The following is a 25,625-nucleotide window of genomic DNA, read 5'->3' on the forward strand; positions in this document are numbered from 1 at the left end:
CAAGTCAATCTCTTCACCAAATGAGTTTCATTTTACTTCATTTTGTGAATTATAATCTGACCCAGGGTAAGCTGTTCTAAAATCACAACAAAAATCTTTCCTTTTTTTTTTTTTTTTTTTTAAAATAAGGAATACTTATACTGAATAAAACAACTCAAAAGGAGATAAAACACGTCTAGAGGGAAAAATATGAAGAAATCTTATAAATACAGCAGGAGTAAATGAAATTACACAGGAAGTTTGTGTGTATGATTGCACAAAGAACAAAAACAAGCCAGACAAATGTGTGAGATTGAGCATCAGGCTGCTGATTACGCTTCAGGGAGGATGGACCGGAAGCCGGTCTGGAATACAGATGATCCTGTTTTCTATGATCTTGGTGCTGACTACCTTACACATGTTCTTTCTGTGAGGAAACATCAAGTTTTACTTTATACTATGTTTATGTTATAGTAAGAAAAAGTTATTTCAAAAAGTGCAGTATTTTATTCTTGATGGGTTAACAGCACAATGTGTGTACTATAATATTAATAGGAATAGGCTTCTTATCTCAAAAGCAGATAAAACAGGGGGTTAAAATCATTTTCCTTTCAATTGCTGGCTAAACGTTATAGACAGTGCATTCCTTTTAGCATAAAAAGTATATTTCCAAACTCTGATTTATACCTGTTGCTACACATCTTCAACTAAATTAGGGAATTAGCACGGGTCACCATACAGCCAGGTTTAAGTATTGTAAATAACAATTACTAATAAATAAGTGGTTTTAAAACTCAAGTTGTACTGCCAAAATGACACAATTATTCCCTTTATGCTAAATTAACCTTGTATTCCTAGCTTCAGAATGAACAAGTGAGCATACACCATGATGATCTGCTCCCTAAGGGGAAAGTCAAGTTCGGTATCTTCTTTTTCACTTTATAAAAGGGTCTTTGAGTAAAACACTTTACTCTCTAGTATTTTTTGTTGTTGTTAGAATGACTATGAAAAAAATCAACATTTTCTAAGAATTTCCTGGACTTTCATTTGCAAAAAAAATATTAACTGACAAACATCAAGATCTGTACTTACAAAGAGATATGAAAAAAAAGACCCAGTATATAGTTTATTTAAGACTATTTCTTCCACTAGAATATTTAGTACATAGGAAAAAATAGCCTTTGATATAAATATTTTATTAACTAGAAAAAGGAAAGGGGCAAAGAGAAAAAGCAGACAGGCAGGAAGTCAAAGTTTATTCAATAGCTCTTTTGCAAAATAATCCTTGACAAATATGACAGAGATGAGTTAGTGGAAAGAAGGAACATCCTGAGGCACACTAATGTACTGTTCCTCACAAAGTTTATTTTGAAAAACTACTTTACTTTGTCAACTTCCTTAGAAATCATGATGCTATGACTATAACCTACCCCACCTTCTGGAAAGCTATGCAGATACAGAAATAAGCCTAACCAATGAGGTAAAGGATCTCTGCAGTAAAAACTTTATTAATATACTAAAAAGAAAGAAAAAAAACAAAGAAAGGAATTGAAAGAGACACTATACAACAGAAAGACCCTCTAAATTTCTAGACTAGTAGAATTAGTTATATAAGAATAGCTGTATTACCAAAGTAATCAATTTATAGATTCAAATATAATCCTGATGAAAATTCCAAAGACATTTTTCAGAGAACTAGAAAAGAAAATTCTAAAATTCATATGTTGACACAAAAGACGCAGTTATCAAATGCAGTCCTAAGCAGAGCACCCTGTGACATACTGTGACAAGGACAGCACAGCACTGGCATAAACATGTGTGGGCCAGTGGGAAAGAACACAAGACGCAGAAATAAATATATACATCTTTGATCTTCTAAATTTTTTCTACAAAGCTGTTACAAAATACTTTAGAGAAAAAGTACCCTATTCAACACATTGTACTGGCAATCTGGATAGCCACATACAAAGGAATGAAATAAAATCCACATCTCCTACTTATCTATCACTCACAAAAACAGACCAAGATGGATCAAAGGGCTTACTTTAAAATCTGCTAGGGGAAAGCAAGTTAGGGCAGGAAAGGCAAGAACACTGTAAAAAGGATTCCAACAGTGTATGAAATATTGACATAGATTACATGAATTCAAAGTGGTTCTGCGCAGGTGAGGGAAAAGCAATAGAGTAAAAACACTGCTTACAGAATGGAAGAACGATCTGCCAGATTTGGATATGTAAGAGTATCTAGAATATATAAAGAACTGTAAAAATTAAGCATGCAAAAAACCCCCAAAATGCTGATCAATAAATTATCAAAATATGGCAAATGAACGAAACAGAACCCTCTTAAAATAGAAAACACAAATGGCAAATAAAGTTTTAAGGGATACTCAACATCCTTATTCAGGAAAATGCAAATTTAAACTTCCTTAAGTTTCAGTCTACTACAATCACAAAGGCTGCCATTAACAAAGCCAGTGCTGGAGAGGATCTGGAGGAAAAACAAAACCTTATTCACAGCTGGTGATAATGCAAACTCCACACCACCATGGAAGTCAGTGTGTGCTAGTGGGTTTTGTTCTTTCTTTTCCCTCCCCCCTTTTTATTGTCAAGCTGACACACATTATAGTCTCTTGGCCAGAGGAAACCTTGCTCAAAGCATTGCTTCCATGACTGGTCTTTGGGACTGTTGGCACAGAGGCATTTTCATGGCTGCTCATCAAGATGAGTGGGTGGTGCTATCCCTGGACAGGTGGGAATGCCCTGTATACCAACGGAAGCTGGGTAAACGGGAATAAGTCAGCAGTCCTCTGTGGTTCCTGCCTTTCCTCCTGCTTGAGTTCCTGACCTATCTTCAGTGACAGACTGTGATCAGCAACCATAAGCCACAGAGTAAGCTGCTGTTGGTCACAGTCTTTGTCCCAGCAACAGGGAAGGAAATTTGAATCTGCAAGACCCAGCTCTACTGTTATTGGATACATCCTAAAAACTCTAAAGGCTACTACAGAGATTCAGGCACACCCAGGGTCACAGATGTGCCCCACCTAGAAGTCCATCAACAGATGAATGGGTAATGAAAATCTGGACACAATGAACTTTTATTCAGCCAAAAGAAAAAAATTAAATTTTTGTAATATTAATAGATCTAGAAATTACTGTATTAGGTGAGGACATATATTCTCAGAAAGAAAAGAGTCCATGAGAGGAGAGGAAAGACTTAGAAATTAGACTGAAAAAAGAAAAATTTTAAAAATATTAAAATGCAATAATGAAACATATTACTTTGTATAATAATTTAAAAAAGGAAAACCAGCTATACAGTATAAGATGAAGGTGAGGGCAGCAACATCTGTGGTGGTTTTACTAATTGCAGCAAATTATGTGATCTTTCACCCACTGTGCTTTCAAATGACAAAGGACAGAAACACACATATTTTGTTTGCATTTCTTTACTATAAACTTGAGTAATTTTCTTAGTATTCAACACTAAAATTCAGGTATCTTCAAGATTAAATTTTCCAAGAAGTTGTGAATCCAGGTTCCAGAAGATGCAAAAACAGTGCCAGATGCCATGGCTCAGGGGACAATTCCAGAAAGTCATTCATCCAGCAAAGTCAACTACGACATTACTATTCTGCCATAAGTGACAGAGAAATCCATTTAGCAGAACAACTATGCACTCTACACTCTGTAATGAAACCACAGACGAATCTTGTTAAGATTCTGTCTAAGCTTCGCCCCACAGTTACCTGGCAACAGCCAAGTATGCCCCACCCCACAGTTACCTGGCAACAGCCAGATATGCCTCTCCCCACAATTACCTGGCAACAGCTAGGTAGACCTGGTCCACTATAAAAGACTACCCCATCCTCTCTCTCTTTCCTCTATTACTCTCTTATTCCTGTTTCCTCCTTACTTCTCTCTTGCCCTTCTCTCTCTTTCCCCTTCCCTCCCCACCTCTTTCTACATGGTCATGGCTGGACTCTACTTCTCTACTCTCTTCTTCTCTCTGCCTTTCTTTGCCTCTACTACTCTTTTAACTCCCCTTCCCATACCTAAATAAACTCTATTCTATGCTATATGGGTGTGGCTGGTCCCTCAGTGGGAAGGGATGCCTTGGCATGGGTCCACCGAGGTATCCCCTTCCCCCATACCTCATCACACCCCCATAGAACATATTCTTACACCAATTTATCTTTTTATAATCACAACATAATCTCTTTAAGAAGACAATATGATGCGATGGTAAGTAATTTCAAGCTCATTCTGTAGATAATACAAAAGCCATCAGTATATTACATGGTCTCCATTTCAGGAAACACTATTTTTTTTTTTTTGAGACAGGGTTTCTCTGTGTGGTCCTGGCTGTCCTGGAACTCACTCTGTAGACCAGGCTGGCCTCGAACTCAGAAATCTGCCTGCGTCTGCCTCCCAGGTGCTTGGATTACAGGCGTGCGCCACCACTGCCCAGTGGAATAATGCCTATGAAGACTTATCAAAGTTAATTTTGAGTATTAACTGGCTTTAGGATTATAGAACTCAAACATTTAATTAGCTTTCCTTTTAAAAGGGTACTGTATTACAATATGAGCCAGGACCATTCAGAATAATCAGTAAGAGCAGGATGTTTGCATAAATACCCAAGTTTCCCTTGTGGATAGTGTGAGGATCATAGCATATTGAAGGTTTTAGTTTCTTTGCCTCTTTCCACATTTAAAATACCATTTTTAGACTAATTTATAAGTAAAATGAATAGGATAATATATGTGCTATCAATCAATATCAATCACTGTTACATAACTAGGATTCAAGATCTCTTTCTGTGAATCTAGCAAACTCAACTCTTCCTTACCAAAGTACTTCACAAATGATTCAAAATCTTCCTCACCTACAAAATTCTTTCAAATTTCAGATGCAATGCAACTAATAATAAGAGCCTTTGAGAGCAAAAGTCCAGTAATATTTACATATAAAATGTAATGATATGTAAATAAAATATAAAATGATAGGCTTTATATAGCTTCGGCACTTTTCAAACATTATTTTTAAAGTTAAACTACTAATGTTAAGGATGATTAAAATGGGTGGTCTTACTTTTGTGTACATTTATTTCATTTAAATATACACTTTTCTTTTCAATCAAGCTATTTTTGTTTGAGACAGGGTCTCAGTATGTAGTTCTAGCAGTCCTGAAACTCATGGAGAGTCTGCCGCCTCCCTCTGCCTCCTAAGTACTGGGAATAAAGGTGAGCACCATCATACCTGGCCCAGCAAACTACCTTTCAAGCACATTGTCAACATTTGTTAGCATTTTGACAGACAATACTATATAAGCTGTGTGTGTGTATGTGTGTGTGTGTGTCATAAATTATTTAAAAGAATAAGGTAGGCATGGGGGTGTACATCAGGGGTAGAATATATACATGGATGAGGATGAGGCAGTGTTCCATCCTCATACCCCTGCCCCAAAGGAAACAGATAAAATATATAGTCAACTAAGGGAACTAAAAAGAATCAAGTAAACTAATACAAGCAATAAAGGTATTTAAGAAACAAATAACTGACATGTTCTACGGCCTAACGTTCTAAATGGGACGAGGCTGTAGTTGAGAGGCAGGGCCCTTGTCTGGCGTGCAGAAAACAGTAGGTTTGCCTCTGCCATAGGGGAAGGGGAAGCAGAGGAGAGAGCAGAGGACAGGGCAGGATAAGAAAGAAGCGCACATCATCTAAAGTGCTTATCATTTTTCTTTCTTGGAGGAACCAAAAATACTGCATACACAAAAGGAGCTAACAAATGGAGGAGTTAATTATGGGGGTGGGGTGGGGTAGGGCTCCTTCAGATTCCTGATTGTAGTATAAGTGCATCAATAGTAAAAACCACTGACTCTAAATGCATTTAACTTTTTAAAAAGTTACACTGATGATGTATTAGTCACAGATATAGGCTTATTAGGAATATAATTACACAAATTTAGCCATATAATTTTATTTTGTGGAAATTATATAAGCCTTAATAATTTTTATTCCTGACAAACAGTAAAATTATGTAATCTTTATTAAAATTCAAACAAAATTTTGAGTGTGGGTTAATACTATAAAAAAAAAGAAAATAACTGTTTTTAAACAGACTTTTCTATGTTCGCCATAGGTATAAAAGCTGGACACTGTACCTCACACAGCAGAAGGTCAATGATGTGGAACACCATGCAGAGTGGAAACTTGGCAGTGAAAAGGGTGAGGAACCACTGGGATGCATACATATGAGCTTCCAAGTTCAGATCACAGAAGTGGCTGTACAGGTCTGGCAGCTGTTCCTAAAAGCCAAAGGGAAAGATTTAGGGATGGCTGCTGAAGAAGCTTTGTGTTTACAGCTGCAATGTGCATCAAGCTGTCTGCTGGGCTTGAGCTGTATCCTAGACTGGTGTCCTGCTATGTCAGTGCACAGAGGTAATAACAGGAGATGGGGATGGACACACGACAGATGGGTGAGGACAGAAAACACTGGGGACAACAAGGTTATCCTTGCTAACACGAGAGTTCTTGCTTCCTGGGAAAATCTTGTTGTCTCAGAACACCTTCATTCTAATGAAATTCTTAGTCCATGGTAAGAGGCAGGGTTCACCTCCTACCCACCTAGAAACAAATGTATCTTCATACTCACAGACCATAATTTTATTTGAATTTTTAATAAACATTAGATAATTTTATTATCTGTCAGTTGTAATTGTTACAAATTCTCTAACAACATTATTTGAGGTATACAGTATAGTTCTAGAATAATTTTGAGCACTTGGAAAACTCTGAAACATGAGCAGATATAAAAACCTATCTGTATAGCAGGTGTTGGAGAGGGTGTGGAGAAAGAGGAACACTCCTCCACTGCTGGTGGGGTTGCAAATTGGTACAACCACTCTGGAAATCAGTCTGGCGGTTCCTCCGAAAACTGGGCACCTCACTTCCAGAAGATCCTGCTATACCACTCCTGGGCATATACCCAGAGGATTCCCCACCATGTAATAAGGATACATGCTCTACTATGTTCATAGCAGCCCTATTTATAATTGCCAGATGCTGGAAAGAACCCAGGTATCCCTCAACAGAAGAGTGGATGCAAAAAATGTGGTATATCTACACAATGGAGTACTATTCAGCCATTAGAAACAATGAATTCATGAAATTCTTAGGCAAATGGATGGAGCTAGAGAACATCATACTAAGTGAGGTAACCCAGACTCAAAAGGTGAATCATGGTATACACTCACTAATAAGTGGATATTAACCTAGAAAACTGGAATACCCAAACATAATCCACACATCAAATGAGGTACAAGAAGAAAGGAGGAGTGGCCCCTTGTTCTGGAAAGACTCAGTGAAGCAGTATTCGGCAAAACCAGAACGGGGAAGTGGGAAGGGGTGGGTGGGAGGACAGGGGAAGAGAAAGGGGCTTATGGGACTTTCGGGGAGTAGGGGGCTAGAAAAGGGGAAATCATTTGAAATGTAAATAAAAAATTATATCGAATAAAAAAAATAAAAAAATAAAAAAATAAAAACAAACAAACAAACAAAAAACCTATCTGTAGACTGGAGAGATAGCTAAAGAGCTCAGAGCTTTTGTTGATCTTCCAGAGGACCTAAGTTTGGTTCCATACACCCACATCCAAATCAGGTAGCTCACAGCCACCTGCAGTTCTAGCCCAGGAGAGCTGCTGCTCTCTCTGGCTGCCATGGTCACCCAAATACAAATATAAATGCATTCAGATAATAAATAAATAAATAAATAAATAAATAAACAAACAAACAAATAAATGAATATTTCTTTAAAAATCCAACCATGGTCATATAAAAAATGACAAAGTAAAACTGTACAAGAGTGCAGTACAAGATAAATAGCTCCTAATAATACTATTTATCTTATAGTATGTGTGCGTGTGTGTGTGTGTGTGTGTGTGTGTGTGTGTGTGTGTGTGTGTGTGTGAAAGAGAGAGAGAGCGAGAGAGAGAGAGAGACAGACAGACAGACAGACAGACAGACAGAAAAACAACCATTTTGTACCAAATGCTCACATTGGAGCAGACTCAAATGTATCTATTTGATAGTTTAAATGAAGTATTTAAATTGTTATCAAGCCCAACTTGATATATTAGATATAGTTATTTAACTTTTAAATCACACAAGGAATACTAACTTTTGGGGGACAAAACCTAACTTTTATGCCTGAAAAGTGAAAAGTAATAATAAAACAAAACAAATCTATTTGCATTTTGGACATTGTATCCATTAAACTTTCATAGTTAAATATTGCTCATGAACTCTTAGTGAATTTGATAACAACAAATTCATGGGTGATAAAATGTCCCATTTTTCCTTACCTGCATTAGTTTTTCAAGTTGATAGAATTTGCAATGAAGATCTTCAAAGTTGTTTTTGTATAAGTCTCTCAATTTATAATCATACATAATATTCACCAGAACACAGAATGCTTGCTCCTCCGGCATCTACAGGAAACACACACGAGAAACACTGAATGAATGTTCACACTAAACCCTTTCTTCAAGTGAAGCCGACTTGCACCTCTATCACCTAAAATACTTTTCTTAACATCAAAGCCCAAGTAAGCCTCAGGATCTTCCCCTGGATTCTTCACAAGTGGCTGTTCAAAAAGTTGCAGACCAAGCACTGAAGCCAGTCTTAGAGAAACTCATTCATTCAGTCTCTATAAGTGGATGACAATAAGCTGAATATTTTACCAACTGGCATCTTACAAGAGGGGCAAAATGTAGTAACTCTTTTAATGTGGTAAAACTGCTGAAGCAGAAAGGAAGTTTAATGTCTTTGGGCCTTCCTACACAGAGTTCCTGCACAGCCAAGATTCAGGCACTGTGGGGGGCACTGAAAAGAAGAATTGAAAGAAATAGACCTTCAGGACCAATGAGTGCACAGCAAACTCACATGATTAAGATTAAATCTTAGGACAGGTGAGGTTGGGTTTGCAAAAAGTATTGCTACAGCTAGAGTACATGGAGAGGTCTGATCCAGAATGGGACAGATTATAATAAATCATTCAAAATAACCACAGTGCAACAACAGGCAGACACAGATTTCTGTTTACCTTTAGACATGCAACATAAATGACACATATACCTCCTCAATGTCTCTCTTCTTTACACAAAGAATAGCACATCCAATTAATACACATGAAAAAGTTCAGATTTGATGGAAAAAATACTGTGACAATTAACTGACAATTCTAGCCCATATTTGTTACTCAGATACCTAAAATTATTATATGTCTGTACTCTTAGCACTTAGGCGAGGAAAACGATAAGAGGTCAAGGTAGTCCTCGGACACAGCTTGTGGTAAGCATGGGCTACTATGAGACTACCTCAGAAAAGTGAGAGAAAGACAACTACATGTAACAATATTAGTACTTGATCCAAGAAACTTTTGAAATATCTGTATTTTCATCAGCTAAGCCAGCTAATGCCTTTGAACATCAGTAGCTTTATATTTTAAACCAATTAAGATCAAGTACTGCATATGCCTGTATTTTTGAATCTCTCCTACAGTTTCCCCAACAGCAGCTACTTACTTAAAACAAAAGCACTAAAATGACTTCTTAGAGTATTGTAATGATTAATGTTTCACTGAACAATACAATTTAATTTATCACTGATATGCAATTAGTCTAAAAAAACTAAACAATGTATTTTTAAATAAAATATTAAGGTGTGGGAACATGGTAGATCTTTAAGACCAAATTCTCATTTTACTGTGTAATGGAAGTTTCTCCCAAAAATCAGTTATTAGACTGGGAAAAAGAGAAGCTAAACATTAAAATTTTGTAATTTAAGATATGACAATGTCCTCCATGGTTATCTAAAATACAAAATGAAACACCTTCCTAGCATACATGCTCCGAGAATGATGTAATGTGATCAGATGATGCAATCACTGTTAGGTAACAAGTGTTGGCAAGGATTTGTCATCTGTATTGATAAGGGTCATCAATGGACAGAAACCACTAGTGGATGGAGACCCCCTCTAAGTCTCATTGTATCTCTTCACAACAAACTTTGCTTTACAAAGGAAGCCTTTAAGAACCGTGTATTATACATATTTTTGCTAAAACCTGAATTTTGATAAAAAATAATCTCTGCATATACTATAAAACTGTTTTTATTTCACCTCATTATGTTTTGCATCTTTTGAATGATCTACCTCTTTCTCTGAAGTACTACTCCACAGAGTTCCTGATTTTTTTTTCAACAATGATAGATGCTGATTATTTGGTAAATCATAAGCTCATAAGTCTTCGTTTTCCACCCATATACTGAAAAGCAAATAAAATGATAGCTGCAAGTTGTTTGTTTACTTTCCCCTTCAAATCAAATAGATGCTAGAATACATTGAAATCAAATGACTGCTCAGTGGCTTCCTATGTGTTACCAATTTAAATGAGCAGGATCGGGGACCAAAAGAAAAGTGATTATGTGTGTAATTGTTAATTTTAGTAATAACAGCAGCTACCATTATTAGACATACTCATGAGTCCACTTGGTTCTCACAAAAATCTTAGAGCAGGTATAACTTTTACTTTTGAGATGCAAGACTAGCGAAGCTCAGAGGCATTAACTGGTCAACCATAACTTTAAGTCTATTAAGGAAAGTCTGGGTTTCAAGTCACGACTGTTCTTTTGTGATATGCACAAAGTCATATTCTTTATACTCATAACAAGGTCCTCAGTCCTCAAGAAGCCTACAAGGGTAATGATATTATTTCCATATTAACATGAAGAAACTTAACCCCAGTTTAGTAATCCTGCCCAAGGTCACATTAACATAAAAGAATTTAAAGAATGTTTCAAATTTATAGCTGCTCCAGGGGTTCTGTTTTGAAACAGCAGACAAGCATAGCTGTAAACAGAGATTTAGGATGAGAAAATATAAGGCCTGATTTCAAGCTCATTAAAATCTCTGCCACAGAGTTCCCAGTTTTATGCCAATAAATAGCTCCTGAGCCAAGGCCTATCACACATAGCAGAAAAAGTCCTGAAGAATGTGTTACAAATAGCTTTGCCTATACACATTTATACAAATAGACATTTGGATGCTGCTATCTTGACTCTATGAAATCTTGATTTCCAAGATAAACACTAAGTAACTCTGTTTCTCATTTCTTTTTTTAATAACATTTTATTATTATTATTTTATGTGTGTATGTTATGTGCATGTGTGTATGCCACATGCATGGGTGGGTGCCCACAGAGTCCAGAACAGTCCTCTGGAGCCAGAGGTAATGATTGTGAGCTGCCTGACATGGGTGGTAGGGACATAACTGAAAGCCTCTAGAAGAGCAGTTAGCACTCTTAACCTCTGAGCAATCTCTCCAGCCTAATCTGCTTGTCACTTCTTAATCCTGTCTTTGAAGGGAATTCCATTACAGGACTAATAACTTTTTGACCTATTTTATTCTGAAATACAGTATATAAAATACACAAAGGTCAAATGTGTATGCTCTAATAAATAACATCATAAAACAAAACAAATGAACTCAGGGCCTCATGCAAGCACCAGCTAGTCTAAGAAAGAGAGTACTGTTTTAGCATTAAAGATACCTGTGTCCCACATCTATTCCTGTGGACTGGAATGAGGCCCCTCAGCCCATTTGCAGCAGATGTTCAGCTCAATCTCCTTGTCAGCCCCTCACCAACTAGAGCAGAGGATCTACCTAAAGCTGTAGCCAGGCTGTGGTATCAATTCCCCTTGTCTGGCCTCAGTGGGAAAGGATGTTGTGTAATCTGGTAGACACTTGATGTGCCAGGGTTGGGTGATACCCAGGGAGGACCCCCACCTTCTGAAAGGAGAAAGGGAGGAGGGATGGGAAGGGATTCTCAGTGAAGGGGGACACGGAGAGGAGTAGCACTTGGGATGTAAATAAATAAACAAAAAGATCCCTATGTTAACCTTTTTAGTCATGAATCCCTCCCAATACATCTTTCTAGAAAATTCACTATCCTGATTTCAACAGGAACCATTATGTTGTTATACTATATAGTGCTTTCCATCTAAGTAATTTTCTTAAAGGAAAAATGATTGTTATTGGATGTTATATAAAACTGAATCATACCAAATGTAATCTTACACATTCCTTTCTTTAGTACTTCTTTAATATTATAAAGATTATTGTAATTTAATTTCTAAAGTAGTTTAAAATTATTGTGGTTATATACTACCCATGCTATACTACCCTCTAACTACAGATAATATATTTCTTATAGCTCACTAAGTGGATTGACAGCATCTGTTTGAGAATTCTTGCACTGCTTAACCTACTCAATGTCACAAGCTATTGCCAAAGCCCCTGGCATTTTAAGCAGGGAGGAATCAAATTTTAAAAGACTACTTAGATATTATGCTCTTGAAAATGCAAAAGTTTACTTTTGACTACATTTTCATTTTCATTTTCTCATTCCTCTGAGGTAAAGGATTGTGAGTGAGGGAAGGGCAGCAATCCACAAAGCAGCAGGTACTGACAATGATTAATATGCAATGCAAGGATGACTGCAGAAAAAAAAAAACAGCAGCAGCTTATGTAACTGATAAAGTATTAGTCAGCAGGACCCTAATAACACCTCCCTGGACCCTGAGATGGTTTATCTGATTAATACCATCTATCTGGACCCTGAGATGGTTTATCTGATTAATACCATCTATCTGGACCCTGAGATGGTATATCTGATTAATACCATCTATTGGCTCAGACAACAGAGAAAAATGATACAGGAAAAAGCCTTTCTGTATTCAAAGTAGTTGACAGGTTGATAGGTAAACAACATAGATTGATTAATTTCACAAAATAATAAATTACAAATTAGGATATATTTTTATTATTATGATTCTGAATATCAGTTAATCTTTTCTTAAGGATCCTGAAGACATTTCTTTCACATTATTTCTAAAATCCGTGGCAACAACTACATAATTCAACTAATTGAGAGTATAAGAGACGGTGGTATATGTCTTGGGACATACTTTAGGAGATATTTTTAGTGATCAACCTCACAAGGGCTGACTTACTATATGGCCTTCATTACTGTAAACAGGAAGCACAAAAAAGTATTTAACTTTTCTAGTTCTCTGCCTCATTCTTGCTCTCCTTAGGAGGCAAGAACAGGGTGTATTTCCAAATAATTACAAATCTGAAAATAAGCCAAGTCTCCCAGAACCTCAATACAATTTTTTTAGAACTATGCTCTTACCGAGCTTTAATCAATGCAGTATCATGTGTTCATGAAAGGGCTATGTTATGTTGGGATTTCTTTTCATTCCAGTATTCCACCTTAGAGGGAGGCTTTGTAAAACCCTGGAAGTAAACAAAACTTAGAAGTCTTACAAGACTCAGGAATGAAGTAAAGTTAGAAGTCTCAAGAAACGCCTACATGTCATTAGAATCGTTACCAGTGCCTTCCCCTGAGTTATTAACAGTAAGAATCGCCATACATAAGGCTCTCCATCCAGCTGCAAACTATGCCAGGAGCTCTAGGAGTCCAGCTCCTGTGTGTTGTGGCTTAGGCTGGAGTGGACTTGTTGGTGATGCAGCTGCCTCTGGCCATCCATGCTCCCATCAGTAACCCCGCCCCCACACCCCAGCTGGACTTGGGTCTCACTGCTGCCTGTTGAAGGTAAGTAGATTCCTTATTTACATCTCCCCAGGACAAGTGACACATGATGGACAGAGGTAACAATGGCTTATTTCAGAGACTATTTTGTGTAAAACAAAGCCATAAAACCCTTGAATTGCATCTTAGCTTTTCACCTCAGTGAGGACAATACTTTAGAAGAAAGTTGGCTTTCTCTGTGTAGAACACATGCCATTTAGGGGGCTGCTGGATAGCTAATAGTCGTAGAAGCTCCCCATTCAAAGATTTTAAAACGAAATTAATCATTAATCCCAACTTCTTCCATTCACTCTAAATGTCCAGTCTCCTGAGGGACCTAACCATTTTAGATATTACTTTCATGCAATGTTGGAAAATTATGATAATAAAGTGTTTGATATCGCAGTCCATCGCAAGAAGATAAGACGTGAAGCTATCAAGAAGAAAAAGAAAGCAAGAATGCTAGAAGTACCAAAGTATCTGATGCTGGACAAAAAGGGAGAGAAACCTAAAGTGAGGTGAGGTAAGACGAGGCGTGACAACATTGCCTCAGGCACCCCTCTTACCAGCATGAGGTAATGAGCATTAAGACTGTGAGTCTACACAAATGCTCAATTCAGAGCGCCAGACTCACAGCAATGCCTAGTTCCCACTGGCTGGGCCTTCGTTCCCACTAGCTAGGCCTTCTTGCTGCACCCAGCACTGTGCACTGTTCCTTTCCTTATAAAGATCCCTCTTCTTCCTCAGACACTTCGGTGTTCACTGTTCTCAAATTCCATTCTCATTTTCTTGGCCTTGTTTACTATTCTGAGATTATAGATTTCCTCTGGTCATGCATGTCAGCTTTCATGTCTCCCTAAGTATCAACCCCTAGTGTCAGTGGATGCTGGGCAGCTCTGACAGCCTTAGAACCTCCCTCGTCAACTCCAAGATTTTAAAACAAAATGAATCATTACTCCGAACTTCTTCCACTAACTGTATAAGAATATAATCCTTTTAGCTAAAAGCATCAAGCAGAGATCTGGGCATTTCACCTTTCCCTTCCTTACTCATCGAGAAACTGCTCACTTTCCCTTTGAAGCTTTCCCTACTTTCTCCCTTTTCACAGTCCCAGCATGTGTCATGGAATCTAGCTAGTCTCTCCACCGCTGTTCTCTTCAGCTCTGCCCTCTAAGCAAAAACAAACACAAGACTATGAACGTCCGCACCCACCGCCCAATGGCTTCTCATTTGTGTTGGAAGTCACTTCAATGAAGTGAGTATGTAGTCCTTATCATGTGGCCCTCCCTATCTTATCATTTCTACCCCACATGTAGTCAAGTGTGATTTCATGCCTTTCTCTCTAGAGTACCATTTTTTCATACACTTGATCTCATTCATTTTGTCTACAATTCTTTAACTTTAATTATTATTTCTTGCCCAAATAGCTACCTGATCCAGAAAGTTTTTCTAACAGTTCTATCAGAACTAGGCTGGGCAAGTCTCCTGTGGGCTATCTTGCCCAGTGTTTCACTTTGATGAGCACACTAAGTTCTGCAGTGAGCATCTCTCATGAGAAAAATCAATGAAGACACAGAAAGGAGAATAAAAATAAGTTTGTATTGCTTGTACCCCATCCTAGACACAAACTACAAATGTAATCCACTTCAAAGCCCAGAACCTGGCAACTGATGCTAAATGAAAGTGACTGACAGGAAGAAGTATATAAAAATAAATCAGAGAAAACCTAGCATGTTTCCTTGTTATGATAGTTTATAGTCTTGAGTTCTGATGTTTGTGCTTATGCTGATATTTTCATGCAAGATAGTTAAGCTTGAAATTAACCTCAAATAAGCAATTTATTTATTTCTAGATAGCAAAACTAATTTAAAAGCTGTCTTTGGCCAACAATCTCTGGCCCAAATTGAAATCCATCCCATGGGCAAGAACCAGTCCCTGTCACTATTAATGATACTCTGTTATGCTTACAGGCAGAAACCCAGGATAATTGTCCTCTGAGAGGCTCCACCCAGCAGTCAATGGAAACAGATGCAGAGACCCACAGCCAAACCTTAGACGGAGCTTGGTGAGTCTTGTGGAAGAGTTGGGGGAAGGACTGAGGAACCCGAAGAGGATAGGACTCAACAGGAAAACCAACAGAGTCAACTAAACTGGACCTTGGGGCCCCCAGAGACTGAACTACCAACCAGAGATCAAGCGTGGGCTAGACCCACAAGCATATGTAGCAAAGGTGTAGCTTAGTCTTCATGTGGGTCCATCACCAACTGGAGTGGGGGCTGTCCTTGAATCTGTTTCTTGTCTGTGAATCCCATTCCCCTAATTGGGCTGCCTTGTCTGGCCTCAGTGGGAGAGAATGAATCTAGTCCTGCAGAGACTTGGTGTGCCAGGGTGGGGTGATACCCAGGGCAAACTCCCCCTTCTTAGAGAAGGAGACAATGGGAGAGGAGCTGGAGTGGGCTAGGAAGAGAGGGAGGCTGGATATTGGGCTGTAAAGTAAATAAATAATTTAATTAATGAAAAATATAGCACTTTGATAAAAAAAGAAATGAAGCAAGGAAGAAAGACAGAGAGACAGGCAAACAGACTGACTGTTCTGTCTTGGAAACATGTTTTTATTTATCACCCAAGGTATTATTTAAAGAGATATGCTATGTACAAGTTTTGTAAAGTGGGAAATCAATAGGAATATCAAAATCCCGTAGAAAATAAATTCAGTAACACTATACTATTTAGAACATGGGAAATTACTTACATGCAACAGTAATACAGCAGCAAGAAAAGACTGTCCTTGACAGTACCCAATGTCTTCATCGTACACAGAGTAGGCCTAGAGAAAGATAATGAAAAAGTCCTATTAAGAAGACACATAAATTCAACTTACATGTTGGTTCCCATCAGGTGCCTGCTTACCCTATCTCTGACCTTTTTGTCACATTTGCACTGATTTTTCCATTTGAGTCCATATGCTACCCGTTCAGCAGGACTCCTCTAAGGTACCTTTTCCAAAGCAGCCCTGGATGTTCCAGTATCACAGGCCCATCCTCGGGATATGAAATAAAGATACTCAGATACCTAAATTATTAATTTAGCCAAGGCACATGAACTATGGGAACCCTGGGTAAATGGTGGGGGATTACAAGGTTGATATGAGAGTTCCAGGTCACTACAACAGAAAAAAACCTCAAAGCGTCTCAAAACTCTAGTATGAATTCATCATTCTAATAAAATCAACTAACAACTAAAACCTCCAAACAGGGTATCCAGCCTGTTAACAGAACACTATCACTATGATCCAACACAAAACTACAAACAATTAGTGATTTTTTTTGCATGTGTGATTTTATAGAATGTGAGCTTACAGATGATATTACATTGCAATGTTAAAAGGTTGTATATGCGTGCTATAAGCCCTTAATGATCTTCAAATGACTCTTGCATTTTCTAAAGCTGCTGAGTAAAGATGGCTCTGGTTATGATATTGTTGGACAAGGCAGACACATTTAAAATTGCCCTGCATGTTTTACAGGATGTGCAAAGGTACATCATGCTGAGAACACACACCCACTGCTGCAGGCTCTTTGGCTATTCCATACCATTCCCTTCATTTTAACCATGCCAGGTGAAAACTGGCAGAGTTCACTCATAGGAAATTCAGCACCCCCGAGAAGGAACAAATGTACCATTTTGTTTGACATAAGCCTGTTTGTCTTCAGAGGAAAAGAAATAAAGTTGTTCACTTAATAATTTCTAACTAGTAGTTTAAGCACCTGAAGACATGACACTATATAGTAGCTTATAGGAGGCCGAGTCAGCAAAGAGAGTGTGTTGATTAAAAAAGGAAGATAAGTTAGAAAGACTTTATGTGAAAATCCAGATAACTAACATTTTAAATTTTGAGGGATAATCATGTTATCTGTCAAAGTTTAAATGACATTCTCAAGTCAAGGGACATATGAAAACAGGTTTTGTGGGTCATCTTTTACTTACTGCTTCCTGAAATAAAAGAAAAAAATTTAGGTGCTGCCATATTTATAAAGGTCAAGAATCCCAGGGCTAGGCGAGGTACCAATCCAATGCACATGAGAGGATTTCCACTCAATTGCTTAATATAATTCACCGTGTATATGAAGACTTCCTGCTTAGAGCAATGGTTATTAAATATTTTTTGTACCTTTTCAGTATTGAGGATGGCCCCAGGGCCTGCTACATGCCTCAGCAAGCATTCTGCACCAACCTACTGCCTAGCCTTGCAACCCTCTTTCTGTGAACAATACAGTCAGGTAAGCATATATGTACATTTGATTTTCAGAATGTTTGAACTGGGGCATTATGCATTGATATCATTACAGAACACTGAGACTATCAACCCTCCAGAATGTTCCTCGCACCTCTATAGTCTAAAAGCTCCATCAGACATTAACTGAGCTATATTATACAACATATTTATAATTTTTTAAAAGAATCTAATATACATAAATAATATCTGATATATTCTGCATCTGTATTTTCACAGCCTCAGAAAGAAAACTGAGTCTATATACAAAGAAAAGGCCCAAAAAATGGGATCAATGTGGCGACCGTTTCACTAATAGGTGAAGAAGAGTCAGCTTCACAACTGGTCAGCAAGCACAACTTTTTATCTTTGACACACACTCAGAGAATACTCACAAAACTAATCACATATATGACGACAGCTAGGAAATATAGAGGAATAATAATCACAAAATTCCAGGGTAGTTCACTTGTGTAGGGGAAGACTTAACCCAAAGGAGGAATGGTGTTAATGGAAAATACTGGCAATATTTCTCCTAATTTTTAAGTATAAAATATCACTTATTTTTTAAATCACAAATACAAATTAAACATGTTTCATATGTTTCATAATTTTAAATTTTAACTTAAATATTTAAAAAGTACTCATCAGTAACCAGTCAATAGTTTGTATTTTAACCTGGGTATTACCTCCAGAATACAAATATATAAAAGATATGAAGTAGTTTTCACTGGAGTTTAAATACACACACACACACACACACAAACACACACACACACACACAGTCATTTCGTTGTCTTCACCATACCTATGTACTACGAAGTTGTCAGGACATTATACCTTTCAATTCTTAATTATTTTATTTATTTATTTGTTTGTTTGTTTGTTTATGTTAGAAAGGGTTTGGCTGCTATGTACCTTTGGCTGCAACATTCTTAGCAATCAATCACAGCATAACTAGGTTGTAACTGTGATTCTTCTTAAAGCAACAGATCTAGCACATACTGCTGATCTTTATTATTGAACAAACTCATGCATCAGTGAGGTATATATATATATATATATATATAAAACACAGGCAGATCACAACCTCTCAGGAGCTAACAGCATTAGCCAGTACTTCAGTGCCACACTTGGGAGCAATGGTACCCACCAAAATCACCAAGAGAAAAGAAAACCTATAGCAATAAATATAATGTGATGCTTGTTTACAGTGAGAGCTAAGCATCAAACAATTCAAAATTCTCTATGAATGCTTGGAACAAATGAACAAACAATAACAACAACAAAATGTAATGTATGAGTGTTGGCTTTGAGGTTACAAGTTATTTTACTACAGAAGATGAATCTATAAGTACAGAACCTATAAATGACTGATTGTGTATATATGTATGAGTGTGTATGTACATATCTTTATGTAGAAATACATATTCAAAGTTAAATTGAAATAGCTTATCTGAGCTACTAACCTATAAAAAGTAAATACAAAGGGTTTTTAAATAAAAGCAAAACTGTTATTGATCATAATCATTAGCCATTAATTTTAGGAAAGTGGCAAATCCTGAGAAACCCATGTACAACAAACATTAGCTTAAGTCTATTCCCAGTCAACAGTGTCACACTTGAAATTTGTTTCTATATGAATATTCCAATTAAAAAATTTCAGTACCTAATATCCCTCATAGTGTTCCCCCCAAGCTTTTAGAATCATTATCAATTAATCATGTTTCCATATCCACTCCGTACTCAGAACAATCAGTCCACAATGACCATATCATTTTTATAAAAGTTTAATTGTAATTTTTCTTTGAAATTCCCCAAGTCTTTTCCAATAAAAACAATGTAGTTATGACAGACTCAAAGTAGCCTCCATCACTCTGGTACCTAGGACAGAAATCTGCTAGTACAATACTCTAAGATGGCTCCGAAGTCTACTTACAAGTTTTCCATTAGTGGCTCTGAATGCAAAGCATGTCAGGTTCTCACTCTGCCATTTACCAGAATTACTTAACTTCCTTTGCATTGAGGCAAAACATGGAAGACCAGTAGAGAGAGAGTGAGCAAAATGGCCAACTCAACTGCTCTAATGAAGCTTAGTTTCTTAGCATGAAAAGATGACAACAGTCATACTAGATAATTTATATAATGTTTGAAAGTAGTATATTTAATAGTGAAAAATAAAAGAGAAACGGACTAAAAAAAGACTTAATTTTTTAGATTGTTTTTCTTTTATTTTTGAGATTACAACTACATCATTTCCCCTTCTTTCCATTTCCTCTTGAATTCATGGCGTCTTTTCTCATTAATTGTTGCTATAAGGATGTATATGTATATATGTATATGTATACATATTCCTAAATATAACCTGATCAGTCTATATACTGCTTTTATCTACATTTTCAGGGCTGACCTTATTATTGGTATTAGATAAGCAATCTATGAGGTAGCTATTGTCTCCAACTCTCAACAACCCTTAGTTGCCTGTAGTTCTTCATTTATGGTTGAGACCTCATGGCCTTTCCTTGTCTGCTTTGGTATGTTTATTGTTGTTTTTCTTGTTCAGCTAATGTTTAAGGAGCCACTTTATGGATATGGTGAGACTTTATGGATATAGCCTTTGACTTACTAAGGGGACATAGAAGGGATTCAATTGTTAACAGCGGCTATACTACACACATTTGTCATACCACCCATTAGGAGATCTCAGTGGCCAGATTTGATAGAAGACTGATGTGGTTAGTTCACCAAAGATCCCTGCCAGACAACCTACTACAAAGAACCACAAGGCGAATGAGGCGAGACACATTAAAGTCTGCCAGAGGTGATGGGAAGTGAGTTTTAATGAGGATAGGCTTTTTTTTTTGACCGATGAATTGGTTTCAAAATGAATAGCAGAAATTATACTGAAACCCACTGAATTGTACTAAATTTTGCTATATGAGTTCTTTCAATGATAAAGAACAATATAGGTTAAAAGGCATGCTTACAAGTTCATGAGTACATACACATCTATGTGTAAACACACATCTATGTGTACACACATAGTTTTAGCCACTGAGAAGGCTTTCAAGTAATGATACCCCAAAACAGTCATCACTCTTGATATTCAAATCTTGGTTTCTTAACGTGTTGATTAAAGGAACAGAGTCTTTGGGAAAGTTGGATAAGCTTAAGCTAAGCAAAGAAATAAAAAATAACACAGTCTGAGCAATACTGGAAGGCCATGCTCACAAAGTTAGAAAATTTGCCAAAGGAATACAGAAGCCTGCTTGAAGATATCACTGGCTAATTTGGAGATAATTTGAGCATCAAAACGAGTAACAGTAGTGACAGAACATAAAATATAACAGAATGAATATAGTAAGGATCCTTATTGATTGGACCTAGCAAAAGGACCTAATAAACTGGTTTAAAAAGTGGGTAGTTGAACAAAAGTTGGGAAGGATAGAGTACAGGCAGGCCTTGGAAGAGCCAGAAAGAACAAGAGAGAGAAGATATGAATGAAATATATTGAACATATATATGAAATTATTAAAGAATTAACAAAAATATTATTTTGAAAGAAGTAATCCTTAAGCACACATGGCTATGACAATACATAAATGAGTGAACCTATCAAAAATATAATTCAAAATGGTAAATGTATATAGCCAAAAATTGCAACAAGATATCTATTAAATATAAGGAATTAAAGAAAAACACTTCATAGTAGATAAACCTACTTTATCTTTAGTAGATAAACCTATATAAATAAGACAAAAGCTTATTTATATAATCAAAGTGAAGATCGCCTCAAAAATGGGAAAAGTGAAACTGTATAGGACCTAAGAAGAAGAAATAGGTACAAATGATCTCTTCTGTATGTTTCTTGTCAAAGATGTATAACTCAAATATAACATGAGAGTACATGGGGACAATCTCAAAAAGCATCTGGACTACAATCTTTAAAAATTGTTAACACCAAGAGAGCTAAGGACACAGTGATCTAGACCTGATGAAATCCAAGAGACAGTGAGAATTAAATAAAACGTGTGATTTTAAACTCTAATTCTTTTTTTATATACCACATCCACTAACCCGACCATCAGTAAACATGGGTGATGTCTACTGCTCAATAGGTTGCAATACTTCAGTGCTATGGGATCAACCAGGAGTTGCATTATGATTATGTGGGACAATGTCCTTGCTTCTAAGAAAGGTATTTTGGGGCAAAGAGCTATCATGCTAATAAATCACATTCAAAATAATGAGTGAAACAAAATTCTGATCATTTTTGTAAGTCTGAGATTATTAAGTAATATATGTACATGCATAAGTAAGCATATGTACATGCATATATAAATTCCATAGTATCTTATTTATCAAATGTAATAACAAGTTAGCTAAAAAGGTTAAGTTTGTCCTATATGCTGGTAAGGAGAAGAGTATGAACTTAAACTCTAAAAATAGGTTCACTGATATGAAATACTCTGAACTAAGCTAGATGTACTTGCAAATATTCACTAACAAAGCAACTTTCTTATCTAACATAGCTGGCACAATTCCTAGATGTAGGCTTCTTTTTATATAACAGATTTTAAAATAAAATAAAATAAATAAAAACCTAGACTACCACATCTTTAACATTTTTAACCACCCCCACAAAAGTAAGCTCCTGTATGATTATGGGAAATTGTTAACTGCACTTCGTTATGACCTTGGACTCTGATTTGGTAATGGATCTATTACAGGGAACCAGCATCCAGGCACTCTCTATAAACAATAACAAACAACAAAACAAAACAAAAATTAAGTGTCCAGCCTTTAAGGAATTTAACCTGCAAAGACTTTCAGAATATAAAGTGCTCCCGAAGAGGGGACTCTAGAACTAAGGAGCCCTTTCCGGAGCTGTAGGCACTGCTGCCACTTCACATTATGCCAGGAAAGCTGTTGGAGGAAATGTGATGTCAGAGGCAAAATTCAGAGGTCTCCCTTTGATCTTCTCTCCTTAGAAGTACATAGTAAATCAAGACATTTCATCAATCCATTTTTCTTCCATGCAGGTAGAATTATAGTGTGCCACAATGTCTCTTCCAATTTGCCCCAACAGCCCTTGCTTTCCTGCTATCTTTGTTAAATACTAAGCTTTGTCTTGCTGACAGGCTTCCCACAGGATATGAAATACACAATCTTTTTCATCAGCTCAAATATGTAAAGCTAACTTTATTGACACAAGGTGATTAGTGCTCAGTGTGACCAAACAAGGAAACAGAATATACCCAAAATAACATATTGCTGCAAAGACTGGCCCCAATGAAAAAACACTATGTTCAAATGCCTAAAGAATAATTTTTTGCATTGTTTTACTTTGTGTGTTTTGAGAAAGTGTTTTTGGTAAGCCTGGAATGGAATTTATTACGTACCACAGGCTTGGACTCAATCCTCCTACCCCAGCCTCCCAAGGAAAAGGATTCCAGGCATATACTACCTTACCTGGTATCACTGAAAAAACTTTTAGGTTAATTTTATTGTGGAACTTGGAAGATGACTTGCTTTGTAGCACAGGGACCTGAGTTCAAGCCTCTAGATCCACTTAAAAATCTCAAGCATGGCAGTGCATGCTTGTAATCCCAGTACTGGGGAGGCCGACAAAGGACGATCCCGAGGCTTGCTGGAAACCAGTCTAGCCTAACTGATGATCTCAATGAGAGACTGTCTTGAAAGACGTGGATATAGCTGTCACCTGGGAGGCTCTGCTAGTGCATGACAAATACAGAGGGGGAAACTCTCAGCCAGACATTAAACTAAGCACAGAGTCCCCAATGGAGGAGCTGGAGAAAGGACCAAAGGAGTTGAAGAGGCTTGCAGCTCTCTTGCAGTTCCATAGGAGGAACAACAATATGAGTCACCCAGTACTCCCAGAGCTCCCAGGGACAAAACCATCAACCAAAGAGTACACTTGGAGTTACCCATGGCCCCAGCCACATCGACAGCAGAGGATATTCTTGTTGGACACCAAATGGGAGAGAGGCCCTTGGTCCTGGAAAGACTTGATACCATAGTGTAGAGGAATACCAGGACAGGGAAGGGGGAGTGGGTTGATTGGGGAAGAGGAGATGGCTTACGGGATTTTCGGGGGAGGGAGGAACCAGGAAAGGGGACAATATTTGAAGTGTTAATAAAGAATATACCCCCCCAAAGAAAGATGTGGATAGCTTTCCTGAGTATGACATTAGAGGGTGTTCTCAGGTCTTCACAGGCATGTGCACAGATGTGTATACACACCTATACATGTAAGTATCCACATATACATGTGTACTTCTATATACATGAACACACATATGCAGATGCATTCACACACTAGAATTATTTGAGTTTTATGGCATGATGTTTTGGAGTATGTAGAGATGACAACATGAACACTACAGTGACATACATGGGCATAGTAGCATCATTTCACAGAGCAACTTCTTGTCTTTTATATGAAAGAAATGATAGGATGTGGTTACTGCTCATCCAGTTACCCTCTTTCAATATATTCAAGAAACTATTTTTCTTAAAAAACTAAGAAAAGAACATGAAATATCACAATAAAATCCCTAAGGCAATATAGCTTCACTAGCTTGAGTGTTCATGTAACACCTAAGATTGCCAGCTTTGGGTTAATCTGTATATCACTGTGGAGTGGGTAGGACAACTTTCGCAGAAGAGATGGGCTACTCAGATGCAGACAGATGGGGAGGAGGTGGAGGAGGAGAGCAACTCAGACTCATTCTTCCTAAGAGAGAAGGCAGGAAGAGGTCTGAGTAAGGAGGAGGCTGCAGAGTTATAAAGATATTGGCAACTGTGTACAATTAGTAAGCAGGACACAAACCCTGTGTTTCTGTACCATACAGAATTCACTCTAAATTTGCTGTCCAGGACATTTACACTATTTCAGCCTAGCACAGGAAGAGTTCTGAATTGAGAGAAAAATAATAAACTGAACAGGAAGCATGAATGCACTTTATCTTTGCAGGACTTTTAGGGAAAAAAATCTTACTTCGCTCAACAAACAGCAACACTGTCTTCTAAAGCATAACCAACCTTTTCCTCTATTGTACTTTCAGAGCCCCACCCCTTTGAAATCATCCTCATAAGCCTGCATTTTCTGTACTACAGTAGCAATGTGAGGGTTCAACAGGCAATTCAGTTGAAAGACTAGACAGCTATTTCAAGAAAAGCTTTTCTAGAACCATGTACTTGGAAAAAGTCTTAAATGTCATCGGGCACTCTCAAGAGCACTGCAAATCACTCGTTCTCTCTCCACAACTCCAACCTCACTAAGTTGACCTTTTCCTTGTTAGATCTCAAAAGAAATTTGTATACATCCATCTTTTTATTTGCATTGGAGTATTATTTTACAGTCTTCCATCTTTCATTTATGACGTTTACGCTATGATTCACTTGCAATACTAAGAAAACTTTCAGGTTATAAAGAGCATAGCTTCTGGGATCAGCTAGGATAGCTAGATAGTTGATGTCCTTCCTATCATAAGGGCCAATACACAGCCTTCCTGAGAAAGTTAACCTAGTATCTGGATGGCATGCATAACATGATATTTATAAATGGGCCTGACATAGTCCCTAACATATGAAGTTTTTTTCTTAAGCATTTTTCATTAAACATATATAATCAAAGTAATACTACAAAATTTTAAACTGAATTAATGTTAATCTTGACCATGTAGTGGCTA

General features: G+C 37.2%; 1 protein-coding gene across 10 annotated transcripts in view; it reads right to left on the bottom strand.

Moving 5' to 3' along the window:
* Rabgap1l (RAB GTPase activating protein 1 like) overlaps window positions 1-25,625 on the bottom strand; it is a 622,756-nt gene that overhangs the window by 217,333 nt on the left and 379,798 nt on the right. For all 10 annotated transcript variants that reach the window (XM_052199889.1, XM_052199890.1, XM_052199896.1 and 7 more), the window contains 3 exons: window positions 16,390-16,464; window positions 8,348-8,473; window positions 6,149-6,292 (listed from right to left, as the gene is read on the bottom strand). In XM_052199889.1, coding sequence (XP_052055849.1) covers window positions 6,149-6,292; window positions 8,348-8,473; window positions 16,390-16,464 — 345 coding nt within the window. The remainder of the gene's footprint in view (window positions 1-6,148; window positions 6,293-8,347; window positions 8,474-16,389; window positions 16,465-25,625) is intronic.

This window comes from Apodemus sylvaticus, chromosome 12, assembly GCF_947179515.1.
Source record: "Apodemus sylvaticus chromosome 12, mApoSyl1.1, whole genome shotgun sequence".
Taxonomy (NCBI): domain Eukaryota; kingdom Metazoa; phylum Chordata; class Mammalia; order Rodentia; family Muridae; genus Apodemus; species Apodemus sylvaticus.